The sequence below is a fragment of the Rhynchophorus ferrugineus genome, unplaced genomic scaffold, assembly GCF_030347505.1.
Source record: "Rhynchophorus ferrugineus isolate W39M unplaced genomic scaffold, kcgeb_rfMv2 rfM10, whole genome shotgun sequence".
In the NCBI taxonomy this organism is placed as follows: Eukaryota; Metazoa; Arthropoda; class Insecta; order Coleoptera; family Curculionidae; genus Rhynchophorus; species Rhynchophorus ferrugineus.
Genome location: NW_027472589.1, coordinates 14,492,642 through 14,513,130, shown reverse-complemented (window position 1 = coordinate 14,513,130; position 20,489 = coordinate 14,492,642). Strand labels below are relative to the sequence as shown.

At 32.1% G+C, this 20,489-nt stretch overlaps 1 protein-coding gene and 1 long non-coding RNA gene across 2 annotated transcripts; one reads left to right on the top strand and one right to left on the bottom strand.

Annotated features, from left to right (window-relative positions):
• Positions 1-610: 610 nt before the first annotated feature.
• On the bottom strand, positions 611-20,428 carry LOC143204163 (uncharacterized). The gene is made up of 3 exons (XR_013007533.1): positions 20,337-20,428; positions 20,231-20,286; positions 611-693 (listed from the first exon to the last, which is right to left on the bottom strand). It is a non-coding gene; the product is annotated as an uncharacterized LOC143204163 (long non-coding RNA).
• Positions 15,247-19,964, top strand: Pdi (Protein disulfide isomerase). The gene is made up of 8 exons (XM_076416620.1): positions 15,247-15,498; positions 16,889-17,086; positions 17,143-17,414; positions 17,470-17,635; positions 18,760-19,073; positions 19,133-19,255; positions 19,310-19,472; positions 19,531-19,964. Exons 1-8 carry the CDS (start codon positions 15,348-15,350, stop codon positions 19,626-19,628), a joined length of 1,485 nt encoding a protein of 494 aa, XP_076272735.1. The 5' UTR covers positions 15,247-15,347; the 3' UTR covers positions 19,629-19,964.
• Positions 20,429-20,489: the final 61 nt, after the last annotated feature.

Below are 20,489 nucleotides of genomic sequence, written 5' to 3'. Positions count from 1 at the left end.
CGAGTTAGATCAAATTAATGTACTACAGTATTGTACACCATAAAAAGGTCTACAAAAAAGTCCGCGATGGTATATGTTTATCTTTTAGGGATAACCCACATTAACCATTTTTATTGTTTACTTTTTACGTGAGAAAATGGCTTATTTACGAAGCTATTTTAAGCAATACGGCATTAATCCTTATCGAATTAAGTACCTTAAATACAGTGTGCAATTAATATAGATCAATATGGTTCCTTACAGCATATAAATTAAACAAATATTTTGGAGATATTACAAATTTAAAATTTGCGTTTAAAAATGTGTAATGTAATAAAAATTGTATGAATTTAGATATTCCAAAGATAGCAGGAAATCTTCATAGTAAGTATAGGGGAAGAGGAATTGTTTTACTCCAAATTTAATGCGTGCAGGCCAAGGGCAGTAATGAATGAACCAAAAATACTGGATCGATTTTAATCATGTTTTCATTGAGTGACATAGGCATATATATTTTATGCCCGTGCAAAGTCGGAGCGGGCCGCTATGTTTTTATATACAACGTTCATATTTTTTCTGTAGTGTATTTAATTTAGTATCAGCATTGCACCCGTGCGAAGCCGGGGCGGGTCGCTAGTACTCAATAAATGGCAAAATAAATAAAGCAAATAAACGTGCGAGATCTCGATGTTCGAGGTGGTCGAGTGATCGGTTCTGCAAATAGAATAAAAACGCACCTGAGCAACACATTTTCAATGATGACAAGGGTGAAATTAAAATATAATTGACATATTACCGTAGCGAAATGGAGATTTAACTTTATAGGAAATTTTGGGGAAATGTTTCGCGACGTCCAACATGTAGATGTCGCTACCTATTACTTATTTGTGGCGATCGCCACGACCCTTTAGGCCACCACAAATACATCAACAAGTACAAAGGTTGGCAACGCCGGTGAATTGGTACCATGCGGTTCCATGGTATAAAAGACCATCACGACGATGTTTCGCTATCTTCTCTTTTCTCCATCCCCCTGTAATAGTACCACTTCCACAGCGCTACCGTACTCCCTCTACCTAACCTAATATCCTGTCAATTCTCCCGTCGACCACATCTATCACTCAATATCGAAATAAACAAGTGTGTTAGGAGTGATAAGTGATAATTAAACCAGTGTTTTTCAGTTCTCGTGCAAATTCCTTCCAAAAATAGTAGTGAGTGTTCTGACAAATAATCGCAGCGGCAGCCACACATTTCGACCGACTAACCGACCCGACGAACATTCCTACATATTAATTGTTTTAACCGCTATGCTACGAGCCGCGACGGTATCCGATTGGTTCACATCGTTTCTACAGAGCCTTTATTGTTTTGGGCGCCATTTTCACTATACCTGACCTAAGGAGTTGTGAATTTAGATTGTTTATAACGTTTAGAGATTAAGTTATTCGTTCATTAGTAATGATAAGACGGTAGTATAATAAGTAAAGTGAATTATCGATCTAGAAAGTGCTGTGTACCCGGATGCACAGATGGTAAAGAAGTGCACAATGGTTTTACTTCGAAAAAGTATTTAGCTGTCTGAAAATGGTTGATAATGTTAAAAATCCCCAACTGGATTAACCATCAAAGAAATTTATAATCGTTACAGCGTGTTTTGTTGTTGTAAGATGAGGTACGTTTATTCATATTAATAATCATATCGACAAGGTGTGGCACACTGGACTGCATGTTAAATTGAAAAAGCTTTTGCCCCATACGCACTTTCAACTGCTGAAATGTATCTCACAGACAGACATTTTATTGTCAAACGAGGTGACGAATACACTAACCTACACCCAATATATTCAGGTGTTCCGCAGGGCAGTGTTCTTGGCCCACTGTTATATCTTATGTATACAGCTAACCTACCGATCTCAAGAAACACTAGTGTTGTAACATATGCTGATGATACAGAGGATTTATCATCAAGAAACCTCCAACTTTATCTTAACAAAGTCGAATTGTGGTTGAAAACGTGGCGTATCAAAGCAAATGAGACAAAATCTACCCATGTGACAATCACCCTTTGTAGAAGAACATGAACAGTAGAATTGAATAATCATGAACTTCTGCAAGCAGACAACGTTAAACATATGGGAATGTATTTCGATAGGCGTTTCACCTGAAAAAACCATATAGTTACAAAACGCAAACAGCTTGGGCTTAAACTAAACTAAATGCATTGGCTGATAGGTGATATGATCATTAGATAATAAGGTTTTGCTGTATAAGTCAATACTTAAGCCCATTTGGAGCTATGGTATTGAACTGTGGGGTACTACTCGCAAACCTAACATAGATATTCTCCAGACGTGTCCAACAAGCTGATTCAGCGTGATATCCCCATAGAACCCATAACGAGTGGCGAAATACTCTGAAAGACTATTAGTGCATCCCAACGCATTCGCCAAACAGTTAACATACAAACTGATACGAACTGTTTAATAGACACATAGAGTGAGAATTAATCTCTAGAAAAAGAATTTTTAGAATAAGTTAGGAGAGATTTTAAAATAAGTTAGAATAGTATATAGAATAAGATTTAGATTATAAGTTGTACAGTAGACCGCTTGTCACATGTTAGGATAGTTATATAACTGAAATCATATAATAATACTTATTGCCCACGGGCAGATTGTTGACGTTCTAGGAGATTAATAAAAAAATCCTGGATCAATTATTTGATAGTTAAAACTCTACTAAAATAATAGCTCCTGAATGCAAACCTTTTGAGAGAGGATTAACCAAAGTTCACTCTATACTAGGAATCTCGGTGCAAAGCGATTCAGGAATTAAATAGTGCTTAAATTTTATTGCCCAAGTAAGAACAAATTTGTTAAAGTGAATTAAACATGAGGGGATTCATTTCATTAAAGAAAAAAAAGTGTAATTATCCGAATAAATATATTGGCTTAAGGCTACTTAATCAAGATAATTTGGAATTTTTTTTGGTCTATTAGAATTCATGGATTGAAGAATATATATCCTTCGGCTAGTATGTTTGACAAATCATTTACAGCGCTCATAAGTTTTTATTTTTCATCTCCTTTGCCTTTAGGAAATTATGAAGAGGATTAGTTCCATACTAACGGGGGAAGTATTATCAGGAGTTCAGAAATTGCAACTTCACTTTATATCTTCAATTGCAGATGTTCCTATATGAATAAAGAGGCAAGGCAATATCACGTTCTCCAGAAGATTATTTTCTTATACTGTCAGTAGTTCTTTAAGCTACGTTTTTTAATTTATCTTACGATATTACCACGTCGATAATATAACATATATTTTGCCAAACATCATTAAAAAAATGTAAATTTAAAACGTTTTAATTGTACACTTTTTTGATGATCTTTCACATAGAATGTTAAAAATAATATGCACCCTAATCTGTTGGATAAAACAGGTAAACATAATTTTAACAGAGAAAGACTCAAGGTTTGCTTTCAGTATAAGAAAACAAAAACCCAGAACTCTAATAGATCCTATTAAATTGATGGCCCTAACAAATATGAAAAAGGGAAAGAACAGAAGAAATAAATTTGATTTGTTGAAAGTTCTTTGTTTATGATAATATTTATATTTTATATATTTATTTTTATACTATATTTAATTTATACATAATTTGCAGCTTTACAGATCATATTTATTTCATTCATTGAATTCTATTTTATTAGTCAATTAAACGTGACGTCAGGGCAGACACGTGCCAAACTTTATCAAAGACCAATCAAATGTTTTCACAGCAAAATGTTATCCTTACAGGTGCCTATAATGGAGAATTAAGTTGACCAATTAATTACTTGAATGGCCATGAATTTAACCCCATCTGTATGTTGGGCAACGCAAAATATTTCTCCAGGGTCCCCTATTGAGTTGTCTCTCTATTACTCTATGAATATTACTTAGATACGTTTATTGTCAGGTAAATGTAATATAACGACATTGACAGTTAAAATACGGGCAGCTATAACAGTATCGGTAAATAAATATATCGATAAAAACTGGTAATGATAATCTTAATGAAAGACGATGAAAATGGTAGGCAATAAACTGATGGAATAACCAGGACGGTTGGTAATAATCTAAGTCCATAGTAGTCAATAATATTGACGGACAATCATTATAAAACAGACAATAACGGTAATTGATAGCAATGATAAGGTATGCTAGGGTGAAGTATGACATGTGCACACGGTACGAAGGGAAAATAAGTAGATATATAAATGTGTAAATCAATAAGTAATTATTGTGCACTAATTTCTCCTAATTCTGACTATGATGAACGTGCAATGCGTACAAGGGAAAAAGCCAGGGACAAACGCGCCAGATACGCTGTCATCAAGAGCCGGCAGGAACCACATTTGGTGGCGTTTAAATATGCTTCAGTCAATAAACCACATATAATGGATGTATATAGCCAACAAATAACATATAATGGACAATAGTGATAATAGCGATAATTCATAGCAGTGATAAACTGTGCTCGGATGAAATATGACATGTGCACACGGTACGAAGGAAAAATAACGCACGACGTACCAGCTTATATATTAACACTAACAATAATGACGTACAAAAGATCAAGGGAAGTAACGCGCGTGATCTGCTGCCACTATGGTTAATAGGCCTCGCTGGGGTTAAGCTAAATTCTCAAATAAACAAATAAAATGAACAGTACTGTTGCTAGTGTACTTCTCCAGCTGCAGCTATCATGAAGTGCAGTGCGTAGGCGTATAAGGGAGAAAGCTAAAGGCCACACGCTAGATACGCCGTCACCAAGAGCCAGCAGAAACCACTTTCGGTGGCGTTTATGAATACTTCAAATTACCCATAGATCATAACTACGCATCAGCAACTTTAGCCACTTTGACGTTAGTTTATGGATTATAAAATAGTTATAACTTATATTTACAGTTGCAACCATAAAACTATCTTTGATTTGCCATAATTTAAAAATTATGGGAAATATACGACAATTCTAGAAGAATTAATAAAATAGAGGACGACAAAATAGATAATGATAAATGGATAAATAAATAAATAATAATAAATAGAGAATAATAAACGAGGAGTGATAAATGGAAAATAATAAATATAATATGATAGATGAACATTAATAAATAGAACAGAATAAAATTGAGATTTATTAAATAATAAATGAGAATTGAAAAAGAGAAAACTAGAATACTGTGCAAACAAACTCGCCATTTGATAAAATTCAGTCTGTGCGGCACAAAACACAGTAAAATAAACTGAGTACGAAGAACATGGTGACTCTGACTGTCGCGTCTTTAGAAATAAACTTTTATGAAGTTCTAACGTCCCTAGGACGTGACCATATCTGACAAATACATCGCCGGAAGAATGATCAACAATGTGGCCATACATGGTAATAAGAAAGATGCGCTTATTTTAGAACAAAAAAAAATTAAAACTAGCAGAAAGATTGAACAGCTTAAGAAGAAAGCAATTAAGCTCCTCAGTGTCTGATGAGGAGAATCACGAAAATTAACAAAAAAGTCAACAAAAACAACAAGAACATTGTAAAGAAAAGCTGTGCTTCCTTCAGACACTGAAGAGTATGATTATCTTTGTCTAATGTGCACCAAGTTCATTCCATTCAGACAGTCCTCCAATAGAAGAGTGAATACAAGACACTAGTTGCAGTGAATCGTCTCATATTAAATGGACTTTTAATGTGAATTGTTTTTGTGTTTGAATGAACTCTGACAATGACTAGATTAATTAAGTTTTATGACCTGTGGGTTATTTGCATTATTTCATTATAAAGTAAACTAAGTTATTAATACCCAAATAATAAAAATAAAAATATTTGACTAAATATGGTTCTTGATAAAATAGTGAAGGAGCTTTGGATTCCGTACAAGTCAGAAGAGTTTCTCAAAATTATTTATTATCAATTATTTCCTCGGTTAGATTCAAATTTAGATAATGATAAATGGATAAACACGTAAATAATAATGAATAGAGAATAATAAATATAAAGTAATAAATAGAGAATAATAAACGAGGAGTGATAAATGGAAAATAATAAATGTACTATGATAGATGAACATTAATAAATAGAACATAATACAACGAGATTTAACAAAAAATAAATGAAAATTGAAAAAGAAAAAATTAGAATACTTTGCAAACAAACTCACCATTTGATCAAATTCAGCCTGGGCAGCACAAAACACAGTAAAATAAACTGAGTACGAAGAACATGGTGACTCTGACTGTCGCGTCTTTAGAATTAAACTTTTATGAAGTTCTAACATCCCTGGGACGTGACCACATCTGGCAAATACATCGCCGGAGGAATGATCAACAATGTTGCCATACATGGTACTAACAAAAATGCGCTTACTTTGGAACAAAAAGATCTAAAACTAGCAGAAAGATTGAACCGCTTAAGAAGAAAGCAATTAAGCTCCTCAGTGTCTGATGAGGAGAATCACTTAGAGATTGTTAGGAAAATTAATAAAAAAAGTCAACAAAAACAACAAGAACATTGTGAAGAAAAGCTGTGCTTCCTTCAGACACTGAGAGTATGATTATCTTTGCCTAACGTGCACCAAGTTCCATTCAGACACTCCTCCAATAGAAGAGTGAGTACAAGATACTTGTTGCAGTGAATCGTCTCATATTAAATGGACTTTTAGTGTGAATTGTTTTTGTGTTTGAATGAACTCTGACAATGACTAGATTAATTAAGTTTTATGACCTGTGGGCTATTTGCATTATTTCATTATAAAGTAAACTAAGTTATTAATACCCAAATAATAAAAATAAAAATATTTAACTAAATATGGTTCTTGATAAAATAGTGAAGAAACTTTGGATTCCGTACAAGACAGAAGAGTTTCTCAAAATTATTTATTATCAATTATTTCCTCGGTTAGATTCAAATTTAGATAATGATAAATGGATAAACACGTAAATAATAATGAATAGAGAATAATAAATATAAAGTAATAAATAGAGAATAATAAACGAGGAGTGATAAATGGAAAATAATAAATGTACTATGATAGATGAACATTAATAAATAGAACATAATACAACGAGATTTAACAAAAAATAAATGAAAATTGAAAAAGAAAAAATTAGAATACTTTGCAAACAAACTCACCATTTGATCAAATTCAGCCTGGGCAGCACAAAACACAGTAAAATAAACTGAGTACGAAGAACATGGTGATTCTGACTGTCGCGTCTTTAGAAATAAACTTTTATGAAGTTCTAACATCCCTGGGACGTGACCACATCTGGCAAATACATCGTCGGAGGAATGATCAACAATGTTGCCATACATGGTAATAAGAAAGATGCGCTTATTTTAGAACGAAAAAAAATTAAAACTAGCAGAAAGATTGAACAGCTTAAGAAGAAAGCAATTAAGCTCTTCAGTGTCTGATGAGGAGAATCACTTAGAGATTGTTACGAAAATTAATAAAAAAGTCAACAAAAACAACAAGAACATTGTAAAGAAAAGCTGTACTTCCTTCAGACACTGAACAATATGATTATCTTTGTCTAATGTGCACCAAGTTCCATTCAGACAGTCCTCCAATAGAAGAGTGATTACAAGATACTTGTTGCAGTGAATCGTCTCATATTAAATTGACTTTTAATGTGAATTGTTTTTGTGTTTGAATGAACTCTGACAATGACTAGATTAATTAAGTTTTATGACCTGTGGGCTATTTGCATTATTTCATTATAAAGTAAACTAAGTTATTAATACCCAAATAATAAAAATAAAAATATTTGACTAAATATGGTTCTTGATAAAATAGTGAAGGAGCTTTGGATTCCGTACAAGTCAGAAGAGTTTCTCAAAATTATTTATTATCAATTATTTCCTCGGTTAGATTCAAATTTAGATAATGATAAATGGATAAACACATAAATAATAATGAATAGAGAATAATAAATATAAAGTAATAAATAGAGAATAACAAACGAGGAGTGATATATGGAAAATAATAAATATAATATGATAGATGAACATTAATAAATAGAACATAATACAATGAGATTTAACAAATAATAAATGAGAATTGAAAAAGAGAAAATTAGAATACTTTGCAACAAACTCACCATTTGATCAAATTCAGCCTGGGCAGCACAAAACACAGTAAAATAAACTGAGTACAAATAACATGGTGACTCTGACTGTCGCGTCTTTAGAAATAAACTTTTATGAAGTTCTAACGTCCCTAGGACGCGACCACATCAGACAAATACATCGCCGGAAGAATGATCAACAATGTTGCCATACATGGTACTAACAAAAATGCGCTTACTTTAGAACAAAAAAATCTAAAACTAGCAGAAAGATTGAACAGCTTAAGAAGAAAGCAATTAAGCTCGTCAGTGTCTGATGAGGAGAATCACTTAGAGATTGTTACGAAAATTAATAAAAAAGTCAACAAAAACAACAAGAACATTGTAATGAAAAGCTGTGCTTCCTTCAGATACTGAAGAGTATGATTATCTTTGTCTAATGTGCACCAAGTTCATTCCATTCAGACAGTCCTCCAATAGAAGAGTGAGTACAAGACACTAGTTGCAGTGATCGTCTCATATTAAATGGACTTTTAGTGTGAATTGTTTTTGTGTTTGAATGAACTCTGACAATGACTAGATTAATTAAGTTTTATGACCTGTGGGCTATTTGCATTATTTCATTATAAAATTAACTAAGTTATTAATACCCAAATAATAAAAATATTTAACTAAATACGGTTCTTGATAAAATAGTGAAGGAGCTTCGAATTCCGTACAAGTCAGAAGAGTTTCTCAAAATTATTTATTATCAATTATTTCCTCGGTTAGATTCAAATTTAGTTAATCAATCAGTCCTCAAATTAGGTTATCCCAACCCTTTTATGAAATATCCGACACTATAATTTGAATGATTCTGATAACTTTGTAATGTAATATAATGAAAGTACGGATGTAGTTCATGTATTATCCAGGTAGTTCTTCTAGAAGACCTAACCACTCTAATCAAATCCTTCCCATCAGGCAGATCGAAGGTAAATATCAAGAAAACTCTCTCCAGTCGAACATTCGTCAACGCTGGCGTTCCCCAAGGCTCCCCTTTGGCCCCCGCTTTATTTAACATTTTTATTTCAGACCTAACGAGAACAGAACACGACGTTCTACGCTGACAACATGGTTTTCTTCAATGGCCGAGGACACCATTCAAGGAAGAGCCCAAAAACAGCTCGATCACTACGCTATAAGCCCCGACGGTATCTAATTGGCTCACTTCGTTTCTATGGTACGTTTGTCGTTTATCTATTTTGAACGCCATTTTCAGTATGCCTGACATATGAAATAGTGCGTTTAGAGATTAAATTATTAGTTCATTAGTATATATAAGTAGGTAGTATAAAAAAGTAAAGTGAATTATCGGTCTAGGAAGTGTTGTATACCCGGATGCATAGATAGTAAAGAAACACATTCGAAGAGAATCATTTTCGTTCGAAGAGGTCATTAAAAAATAGTTGATAATGTTAAAAATCTCAAACCGATTGCATTAAGTATCAAGGAAAACTTATTGTTCGTTATAGTATGTTTTGTTGTTGTAAGTTGGGATAAGTTTATTCATATATATATATATATATATATATATGTATATATATATATATATATATATATATATATATATATATATATATATATATATATATACATATATAAATATCAAATATATGTTGTTTTAATTTTAGAAATGAATCCCCTTCTATAAAACGCTATGAAAATGGCTATATGCTTTTCTTCTTGGATCAATAATTCCAGCTCCAATAAAATAATAGCGCCTGAATGCAAATCTATTAAGAGAGGATTACACGATATTCAATACACGAGACATTTTTGTGTAAAATGTCTTGCCCAAGTAAGAACAAACTTGTTAAAGTGTCATCAATTTAATAACTACTACAAGGGGTTCATTTCATTAAAGAAAAAAAAAGTGTAATTATGAAAATAAATATATTGACTTAAGGCTACTTAACCAAGATGGTTTGTTTTGAACTTAGCTCATGGATTTGGGAATATACATACTCGGCTAGTATGTTTTAGAAATCATTTGAAGCGCTCAACATAAGTTAATTTTTTTCATCTCACTTCTCTTTAGGTAATTGTGAAGATGATGAACATGGGAGCTCTGAATATTTACATTATTTATATTATATATATATATATATATATATATATATATGTATATATATATATATATATATATGTATATATATATATATATATATATATATAATATATATATACATATATATATATATATTATATATATATATATACATATATATATATATATATATATATATATATATATATATATATATATATATATATATATATATATATATATATATATAATATTTTATTTTATAGATAAATTTACATTATATATTTATATTTATTTATTTTTGCATATTAAATTTTTATTTATATTTTATTTGCATCACGTTAGACAAAAAGCAAAACACATTAGAACCAAAATAAAACAACTATACTGGTTAGTCGGAAGATACTCTCAACTTGATCTAAAATCAAACAGGTTGATTTATAAGACAATTTGGACCTATGGGGTGCAAATATGGGGTTGCACTAAAAATTCAAATCAACTAGTCATACAACGCTGTCAAAACAAGGTTCTTCGATTGATTACCAATGCCTATGGCTATGTAACCAACGAAGAACTGCACGATGACCTGGAAATCAAATGGATTTGCGAAGTTATCCAAGATTTCGCCGTGAAACACGAAAGAAGATTACTAAATCATACTAACGTGGAAGCAATACAACTGCTGGACAGCGCGCAGGATGTCAGGAGATTGAAGCGAACAAAACCATACGAACTTATATAAAGTGTATTAACATATAGTAACATATAGTTAACATTTAGTGTAAACTATAGCTATAAGTTAATAATTAATACATAATTATAATTTTATAATTGAGGAATACATACTGATGTATTTTCTCGCACTCGTCTTGCTTGTTGATTAATTCAAGTACATAGGAAAAGTAGTAATAAATTAATTGTAAATTAAGATAGTAAGTAAGCGTATCTAATGAATATGTTATAAAAAAAATATTTTATTTAATAAATTCATTTCAGAAAAAATAGTTTTTATTTAAATTTCATTGGTCAATTAAACGTGACGAGAAGGCTGTCACGTGCCAAACATTACTAGTGAGCCAATCAAATGTCTTCACAGTAAAATATTTATCTTACAAGTGTCTATAATGGAGATTTAAATTGACCAATAAAATTAATTGAACGGCCAAAACTTTGTTGCATCTCTATCACTCAATGTTTAGCAACTCAATATCGACACTGCAACTATTCCATGGCTAGATGAAATCACGTACCTAGATCTTCTCTTGGACCGATGGTAAGATATTCAGAAAGGTATATTATATATATATATATAATATATATATACATATATATATATATTATATATATATATATACATATATATATATATATATATATATATATATATATATATATATATATATATATATAATATTTTATTTTATAGATAAATTTACATTATATATTTATATTTATTTATTTTTGCATATTAAATTTTTATTTATATTTTATTTGCATCACGTTAGACAAAAAGCAAAACACATTAGAACCAAAATAAAACAACTATACTGGTTAGTCGGAAGATACTCTCAACTTGATCTAAAATCAAACAGGTTGATTTATAAGACAATTTGGACCTATGGGGTGCAAATATGGGGTTGCACTAAAAATTCAAATCAACTAGTCATACAACGCTGTCAAAACAAGGTTCTTCGATTGATTACCAATGCCTATGGCTATGTAACCAACGAAGAACTGCACGATGACCTGGAAATCAAATGGATTTGCGAAGTTATCCAAGATTTCGCCGTGAAACACGAAAGAAGATTACTAAATCATACTAACGTGGAAGCAATACAACTGCTGGACAGCGCGCAGGATGTCAGGAGATTGAAGCGAACAAAACCATACGAACTTATATAAAGTGTATTAACATATAGTAACATATAGTTAACATTTAGTGTAAACTATAGCTATAAGTTAATAATTAATACATAATTATAATTTTATAATTGAGGAATACATACTGATGTATTTTCTCGCACTCGTCTTGCTTGTTGATTAATTCAAGTACATAGGAAAAGTAGTAATAAATTAATTGTAAATTAAGATAGTAAGTAAGCGTATCTAATGAATATGTTATAAAAAAAATATTTTATTTAATAAATTCATTTCAGAAAAAATAGTTTTTATTTAAATTTCATTGGTCAATTAAACGTGACGAGAAGGCTGTCACGTGCCAAACATTACTAGCGAGCCAATCAAATGTCTTCACAGTAAAATATTTATCTTACAAGTGTCTATAATGGAGATTTAAATTGACCAATAAAATTACTTGAACGGCCAAAACTTTGTTGCATCTCTATCACTCAATGTTTAGCAACTCAATATCGACACTGCAACTATTCCATGGCTAGATGAAATCACGTACCTAGGTCTTCTCTTGGACCGACGGTAAGATATTCAGAAAGGTTCGGGGATAACAGACCTGTTTTCCCCTCTGCTCTGCTAGTAGACTCCCGGTGTCCATCAAATGCTTATTTTACAAGATGTTAATGATTACTTCAAGTTTACGACACCCAACTAGATGGAACGGCTTCAAGTTTTCTAAAATAAGTTTCTCAGGAGAATCAGTAACGTTCCATGGTTTGTAACATATAAATAAATTGACAGAGAAACTGACACTCCAAAAGCCAAACATTTTATGTCACAAGCTTTCTATAAATATATAACACAGCTCAAGTACTTCCTGTTGGCGAGCTGGTCGACATGCTGGGAGCTTAGCACCGCGTTGCCACTAAACTCCACTTTCTCCGGGCTGCTGCGTGTGTTAACTCAGGTTCACGAAACAACAGTTTGTTCACTAGCTGTTCTTCACCGGGTCCTCGTGCCCAATAACAGCTACCCAGTTGCGGATGCCATATTCCATATTTCGATTTAGTGCATTTAGTGTGATTTAGTGTAAGCCCAGAGGCAGCCCGCATTAATATTTATTGATGAATGTAGATACAATAGTTAACATTATTTAAATTCCGTAGAAGATAGCAGAGTTCCCCAAAATTATTTATTTGTGCTGGTGGAATTAATTGTCCACAATTAGATGCATATATTATTTTGTAATAGCACAAAATATTTGATGAAGTATAAATGTAGCTCATCTATTTGTATAAATATTACTCACTGTTTGTGATAAAATGGCGAAGGTGACTTTTTAATTCCATATGAGTTAACAGGGTCTCACAAAATTATTTATTTTTGGTTATTAATTCCAAAGTTGGGTGTATATGTTATAAATGATGCAATAGTGAAGGTGAGTCCATATACTAATTGAATGTTTACGATGCCTTTGCAATGCAATGTAATGAAAGTACAGATAACTCAACTATTAATATTATTCCTGTTCGTTCTTCGGTAGCACTTCTATGAAAGAATATTTTTTTGCTCTCCATATCTTTTGGTAACCAATATAACTGTGGAAAAATATTTGAAATCATAGCGAGATTAGTGGGAAAGATAAAGCGTTATATAAATCAATAATATTTAGGATGCAATAGCAGATATTGAATTTTCTATGGTTACAACCTTGTTGAAAAAATACCTTGATTCATGGTAAGGTACTAGAAATGCTGTAAATATCGTCAATTATATGAAAACTTATATATTCCAGTCAAGATTGTTCAAAAAAGGATATGAAGTTATATGACCTTCCTGAGGAGTTGTTGAAGGTTTTCTGAAAGTGAGCAAAGCAAAATCTGCGCCCCTAACCATTTTCTATGCATTATGTCATGATCAGTAGCTTGTAAAACTAGCTTATCTTGCCGAAATGTTTAGAAATATCTATGAAATCAATACACTTCCGTAAGCAAAATTAATGATGTACTAAAGATAAAGTATCAATCTAAAAATATATTTCTGAATTGCTGGCGCTGAAAAAGATAACAATCAATGCTTTCCTTTTTTTTATACACATTTCCATAGAAAAATGTATTAGAAATATCAAAAAACGAGAGATATCGTAACTGGATACTTGATAGTTTCTTGCAATCTTTTTCATATTACTTCCCAGGTATTAATATTGGGTACAAGCAAAATCCTCTTATTATCATAACTCAGCCTGTGATTTCAACCCTTTTGGATTAAGATGCATTCATACACTTCCAGAGTTCATTCACAGTAAAGTACATGATTGAATTTGTGTGATTCAATAAGTTTTGGTTTGAGTTCAGAGTGAATATCCTGAAATAGCCAAATAATATCAACTTTATTCACATTCACAATGCGTGGATGTAAATCAGTTTCTCCAGTTTACATCCCTAAACAAAATCAATTTAATATCATTGATTTGTAACTATTTGATGTGGTGGTCCATAAACTCAAAAGGATATCATGAGAGCTTCGTTATCTTAAAATATTCTGGGAATCTCTGATCTATAATTAAAATATTTTTTTTTATATTTACATCAAATATATACTTATAATATAATAACCTATTATTAAATATTGAACTATTCATCGCAAATATTACGTAATTTATCACACTTTTATATACAATATGATAAACAAATTTTTAATTGGCTTATTTCATAAAAGATATACAATATTAATAAATAATAAAAACCATATTCTAAATAAATTATCAAATTTCTTGATAAAATGGTGAATGCAAAATTATGTCTTTTCTCTTTAATGGTAAATCAGATTCTTAAAACCATCGTCCAAAAAAAAGATAATTTAATACCTGAACATTTCCATGAATCAGAATTAAATACACAAATAGTACACAGGAGAAATTTGCTTTGTCTGTTAGCAATGTTTTAATGGTATATTAAAAGCATATTTTAATTACAAATCAGGAGAGATGGTCTTGCAGTATGAATATTCAAATTCGGTCATATTTATTCATCCGTATCCCCCTACAATATTCTTCGATACGACAAATAACAATTTTTTAACCAATCCTATCTACACACGATATATGCCACGTTTAAGAACCGGCTACGGCATCGACCAAATCTGGTGCGCGTTTTCTCCTTTTCTAACACGCGCATATAAGAAGGCCAACCAGCTGTTTTTGACAAATGTGTCCGTGCAACGAACACGAAGCCGAGTGTTGCTGTTTTTTGACGTTCTCTTGCCATATTCATTTTAATAGTTGTCGTGGAGAGTTCAGCCTACAAGAAAAATGATTTTCCCTACCGTTTTAGCGGTGTTTTTCTTATTTGGCGTTATATCTCAAGCCGATGAAATTCAAACGGAACAGGGCGTTTTAGTTTTGAATAAAGCCAACTTCGACACAGCTATTAAAGAAAATGAATTTATATTAGTCGAATTTTGTAAGTATACCAGTTTTTCATACATTACCGGTAAATATTGTTATCGTAAAAATATGGTGCGGTTTAACATTGTTCTTTTGTTTGATATTAGTTTAATTAACAGAATACTGTTTCTCTACATATTCATGTTTTACGTGGATCATCCTTGGTGTAGATACAATAATTAGTAGTTGCGTTGATAACTTAAGAGTAAGGTTTATTTTAGGAATTAATCAAAGTTATGTATGGATTGTATATGTTAAAAAATCTGTTTCAAACGTGTGCTGTTTAGATTGAGAGTTTCTTGACCTTTGTCTATGCCAGATATGCTCAACAGTTCTCTGGTTTGGATGGAAATGACGTGTCATCACTCCACGATGTCTTTATTTAACGGTATATAATCATTGCCGTTAGGTTTTCTTTTTTTTTCAGTCACTTTATTCGATCGTTATAGATTTTGGCATTTTGAACTGATCTGTTACATCTGGTAACATTTGACCTTTTCTTAAACGAGATGCCGTGTCACGCAAAGAAGATTTTTAGAAGATTCGGTGACAACGCTGTACAATTAATTATTATGGCAAGCATATGTGATGACCAGATATTGTCGGTTTTTAGTTTTTAACGATTGTGCAATAAGTGAAGCATTATCGTTTGCCCTAATGAAGAGATAATGTGTTTTTTCTAACAATGTTGGATGACGTGGGCATATATTAATGCTTTAAAGTATTTTAATGGCTTTTAAAGTTACTTGACGCGATAACGTATTTAAATTGTGGCGGTTTACTTATTTTATGGAGAATATGAATTATTATTCTCTGTACATTTCCTATCATGCAATATATGGTATTCTTTTAACAGTTTAGAGCAATGTGTAATTTTAATTAGCGACACTCACACTAGTGTTTTGTCTTGTTCATCTTATACCACTGACAAAAGTGGGAATAATATATTTCATAACTACTTACTTAAATAGAGACGCTTCTTTCAATGCCAATCTTATCTCTTATTTACTTCAGATAATTTGGTACCGTGTCCACATGATGGTGAACGTATCTTTCTGTATTTACTATGTTATTTTCGAATTTCAAAACTCGCCAACTGCGCGAGCTTTTAGCGGCTATGTTGTTATGATGCCTATACATTTTTCTCAGTGATGTACCTCATGTTGTGCTGTGTTCTTATATGGAGTAGAAACTCCCTCACGGTTGGTATTGAGTATTAATATCACAAAAATGTTTACCCACTCAGGGTCATCTATTAAGAGACTTTTTTTTTGTTCAACGCTATAGGGTTTTCAAATAAATAATTTCGTTAATACCTCACATACAGCGAAAGTCTATATTTAATTTAACAATATGATATATATTAAGGGTAATTAAAAAATCAAACGCTATTTTTTATTATGCAGATGCACCATGGTGTGGTCATTGCAAAGCATTGGCACCTGAATATGAGAAGGCTGCCAAAGCCTTAGCCGAGAAAGAGTCCTCCGTGAAATTGGCCAAAGTCGATGCCACCGAAGAGTCGGAATTGGCCGAACAGTTCGGAATTCGTGGATATCCAACACTGAAATTCTTCAGGAGCGGTACACCAACTGACTATTCAGGTAATTGTCAAGAATATCACGCAATATTTGTATTTTAAGACTTTAACTTATTTCAGGTGGACGACAGGCCAACGACATCGTATCCTGGTTGTTGAAGAAGAGTGGTCCACCAGCTACCAGCTTGTCTACTCTCGAAGATGCCAAAAAGTTCATCGATAGCTCCGATATTGCCGTAGTCGGTTTCTTCAAAGACCAAGACTCCGATTTAGCTAAAACCTTCTTAGCTACCGCTGTACTTGTCGAAGACGCTGTCTTTGGTCTCACCGACAATGAAGAGATCGCCAGCAACTATCAAGCCAAGGATAATACTGTGGTCTTATTTAAAAAGGTACTAAACAACGTTTCATTGATACAACGCAACCTAACTGAATTTTTTATACTAGTTCGATGAGAATCAAGTGACCTATGAAGGAGAAGCCGAAGAATCGAGTCTGAAGAAGTTCATCCAAGCCTACTCCTTCCCTCTGCTCGTGGAATTCAATCACGAAACCGCTCAAAAGATCTTCGGTGGTGAAATTAAGTCTCACTTGTTGTTCTTCTTAGATAAAAGTAAGTTGAAAAACACTTCTTGCTTATCTTTGTTTTTTTTATAGTATGTAGATTCATTTGAAGTGTTTATACCTCTGTAATATGAGGTGGGTTTAATTTACATAGAAATTTATCAGTATACTTATTAAGAATACAGTCGGTATCACGTTTTGTACTATAGTATTATCTCTTGCTTTATTTTTCTATTTTTTAATTTACGGTTTTCACCTTGAAATTAATTATATGGGGTTATTATTAGCGGTTGGAATACCCAACCTTTTTTTTTCGAAACCTGTATTTTCAGTACTGACCTCAAATAAATTCCGATATTCCAATACTTTTCATATTTCTGAGATTAGACGAAGTTGTTGGTATAGTTACAGTTTAGTGGATTGAAAATTTCAGATAAATAAGAGATATTTTCGAGATAAAAACTACTTTTAATCAAAGTAAAAGTTTACGAAATCATTTTCATATTAATATTAAAGCCTTAGATACTTTTCAGATGGAAATCAATTTGAGCTCTACTATACCAACCTTTTTTAAATCTAGTCTCAGTCATTAACTCCACACTTCAAGTTAACTTCAGATATATTTTTTTAAAATAATTTAATAAATTTTAATGAAAAAGTTACTTCTACGCATCCTTAATTCATACCGTCATTTTAGGTCTCATTTCATCTACTGATTTTTAAGTATATTTATTGACTAAAATTCTGCTGTTGCTGGTGCAGGACTTCGAACATCCATCAGTAAGTTTTGCCACTTTAAGTGACAATCCACAACCATTTTGGCCTGGGATAATTTTGATCCATACTATTTTTGTGGCTATTCATTGCATATTCCATCCAAAAGGTCAATTTCGCTGCAGAAATCTATGAGGAATTCGTTTCTATTGATTCGACAAACATTTCGAAAATATTGTTAGCTGCGTCCTGCATTTGTCCCTTAACTGAGCACTAATTGTCACATCTTAATTGAATAACTGAATTTTTATTGCGATGTTAGATAGAAATAAGTAAAATTTCTCTGTAATCCCAGGCTGTACCCGTGTCCAAGTCTCAGAGCTATACAAAATAATTGGCTTTTCCATTAAAATTATTAATTCAAATATAATGCAAAACTGATTAATTGAATTATATTAGGTACCGATAACTACCAAACCGTTACCGACGTTGCCCGTGATGTTGCCAAGAACTACAGAGGACAACTTCTTTTCGTGGCTCTCGACGCTACTGAACCCGACCACGAAAGGATCCTAGAATTCTTCGGTATGAAGAAAACCGATGTACCCACTGTTAGATTGATTAAATTGGAAGAAGATATGGCCAAATACAAGCCCGAAAGTGAAGAACTGACCGCAGAAAACTTGCAGAAATTCGTTCAGGATTATTTGGACGGAAAACTGAAGCAACATCTCTTGTCACAAGATTTGCCCGAAGATTGGAATGCAAACCCGGTATGTTCCGGGCTATAGTGATCTATATGATTTTTGTTATGCTCAACTTTTTGTTACAGGTGAAAGTACTTGTCTCAACTAACTTTGATAGCGTCGCTTTGGATGAAGCTAAGGACGTTTTGGTTGAGTTCTACGCCCCATGGTGCGGTCATTGCAAACAATTGGAACCTATTTATGAAAAGGTAATTGAATTACATAAGAAGAAACTCGCTGTTTAACATAGTCTTTACTTTCAGATCGCAGAACATTTCAAGGAAAACGAAGATGTTGTCATTGCTAAAATTGACTCTACAGCAAACGAACTGGAAACAATTAAAATCACCAGTTTCCCAACCATTAAATTGTTCAAGAAGGGAACAAATGAGGTTGTAGATTATAATGGTCACAGAACATTCGACGGTAAATGATATGGTGTTGAAAACGATCGTATTTCCATAATAAATATTTGTTATTGCAGCGTTGACGAAGTTTGTCGAAAGTGGCGGAGTAGAGGAAGTTCCAGAAGCCAACATTTCAGAGTCGGAGACTGATGAGCCTGCTAGAGATGAGCTTTAAAAAAATTCTTAATCAACTGGGAGTTACATAATTAATAAGATAGGATACAATTAATTTTTTTGCGATCGAAGGAAAATAAACTTTTTTTGTATAAAAACAAGTCCGGTGTAAATTACAAATGACTTAAACACTCTCTATTTTTTTCATTTGTTGTTTTAGGTTTAGTATAAGTTCATGTGAGACTGTTGTCATGTTGTGTTTTCTGTCTTCAGCCTATAAAGAATGTCAAAGTTCGTATTATTTATCATATTTTTTTCTTGGTAATTGTTAGTACGAAAAAGGCTGAACTCTCGACTTCATGTGGCATTTTGTAAATATAGTTGCAATCAGGAGGAGCATTCATTTTTGTAATCTGTATGTTGTATGCAATCGAAACTGAATAAACTATTATAAAAAAAGCATTAAAAACTATTTACTATATCACAAAGCTGTATTAGAATCTCTGTGTCTAATGTAATATGATTGAAAGGGTATGATCTAAACAATAAGTATGTTGTCTTAAGCCACAATATACACTGGTTGCCACAGCTGTTATGTTATATATTTATTTAATTATATATATGTAAAACTTTTTCATTTTACTACTGCGTTTACTACATTACCTTCTATCATCAGCCGGTGGTCGACCCAAATAAATACAACGGCTAAGAACTGATATCTATGAAACATATAATTAATAAAAGGTATTAATATCTTCAAATTAATTACCTCAATCTTTTTCTAAACAGTTTATTTCACTTATAGTATCATATTTCTTATAAGTCAACTGTTAACTGTAGATCTATAACTTTATACAAAAAAGTTAAGGAATTTCAAATAAATTACAAATAAAAATTTTATACATTTAAACTAAAATAGAAA

What these genes read in the sequence shown, in the direction of transcription:
- Pdi (XM_076416620.1), top strand. Translation starts at nt 15,348, where the DNA reads ATGATTTTCCCTACCGTTTTAGCGGTGTTTTTCTTATTTGGCGTTATA. An exon ending in AAGATTGGAATGCAAACCCG is followed by an intron (nt 19,074 to 19,132) that starts GTATGTTCCGGG and finishes TTTTTGTTACAG; the next exon opens with GTGAAAGTACTTGTCTCAAC. An exon ending in TGGTCACAGAACATTCGACG is followed by an intron (nt 19,473 to 19,530) that starts GTAAATGATATG and finishes TTGTTATTGCAG; the next exon opens with CGTTGACGAAGTTTGTCGAA.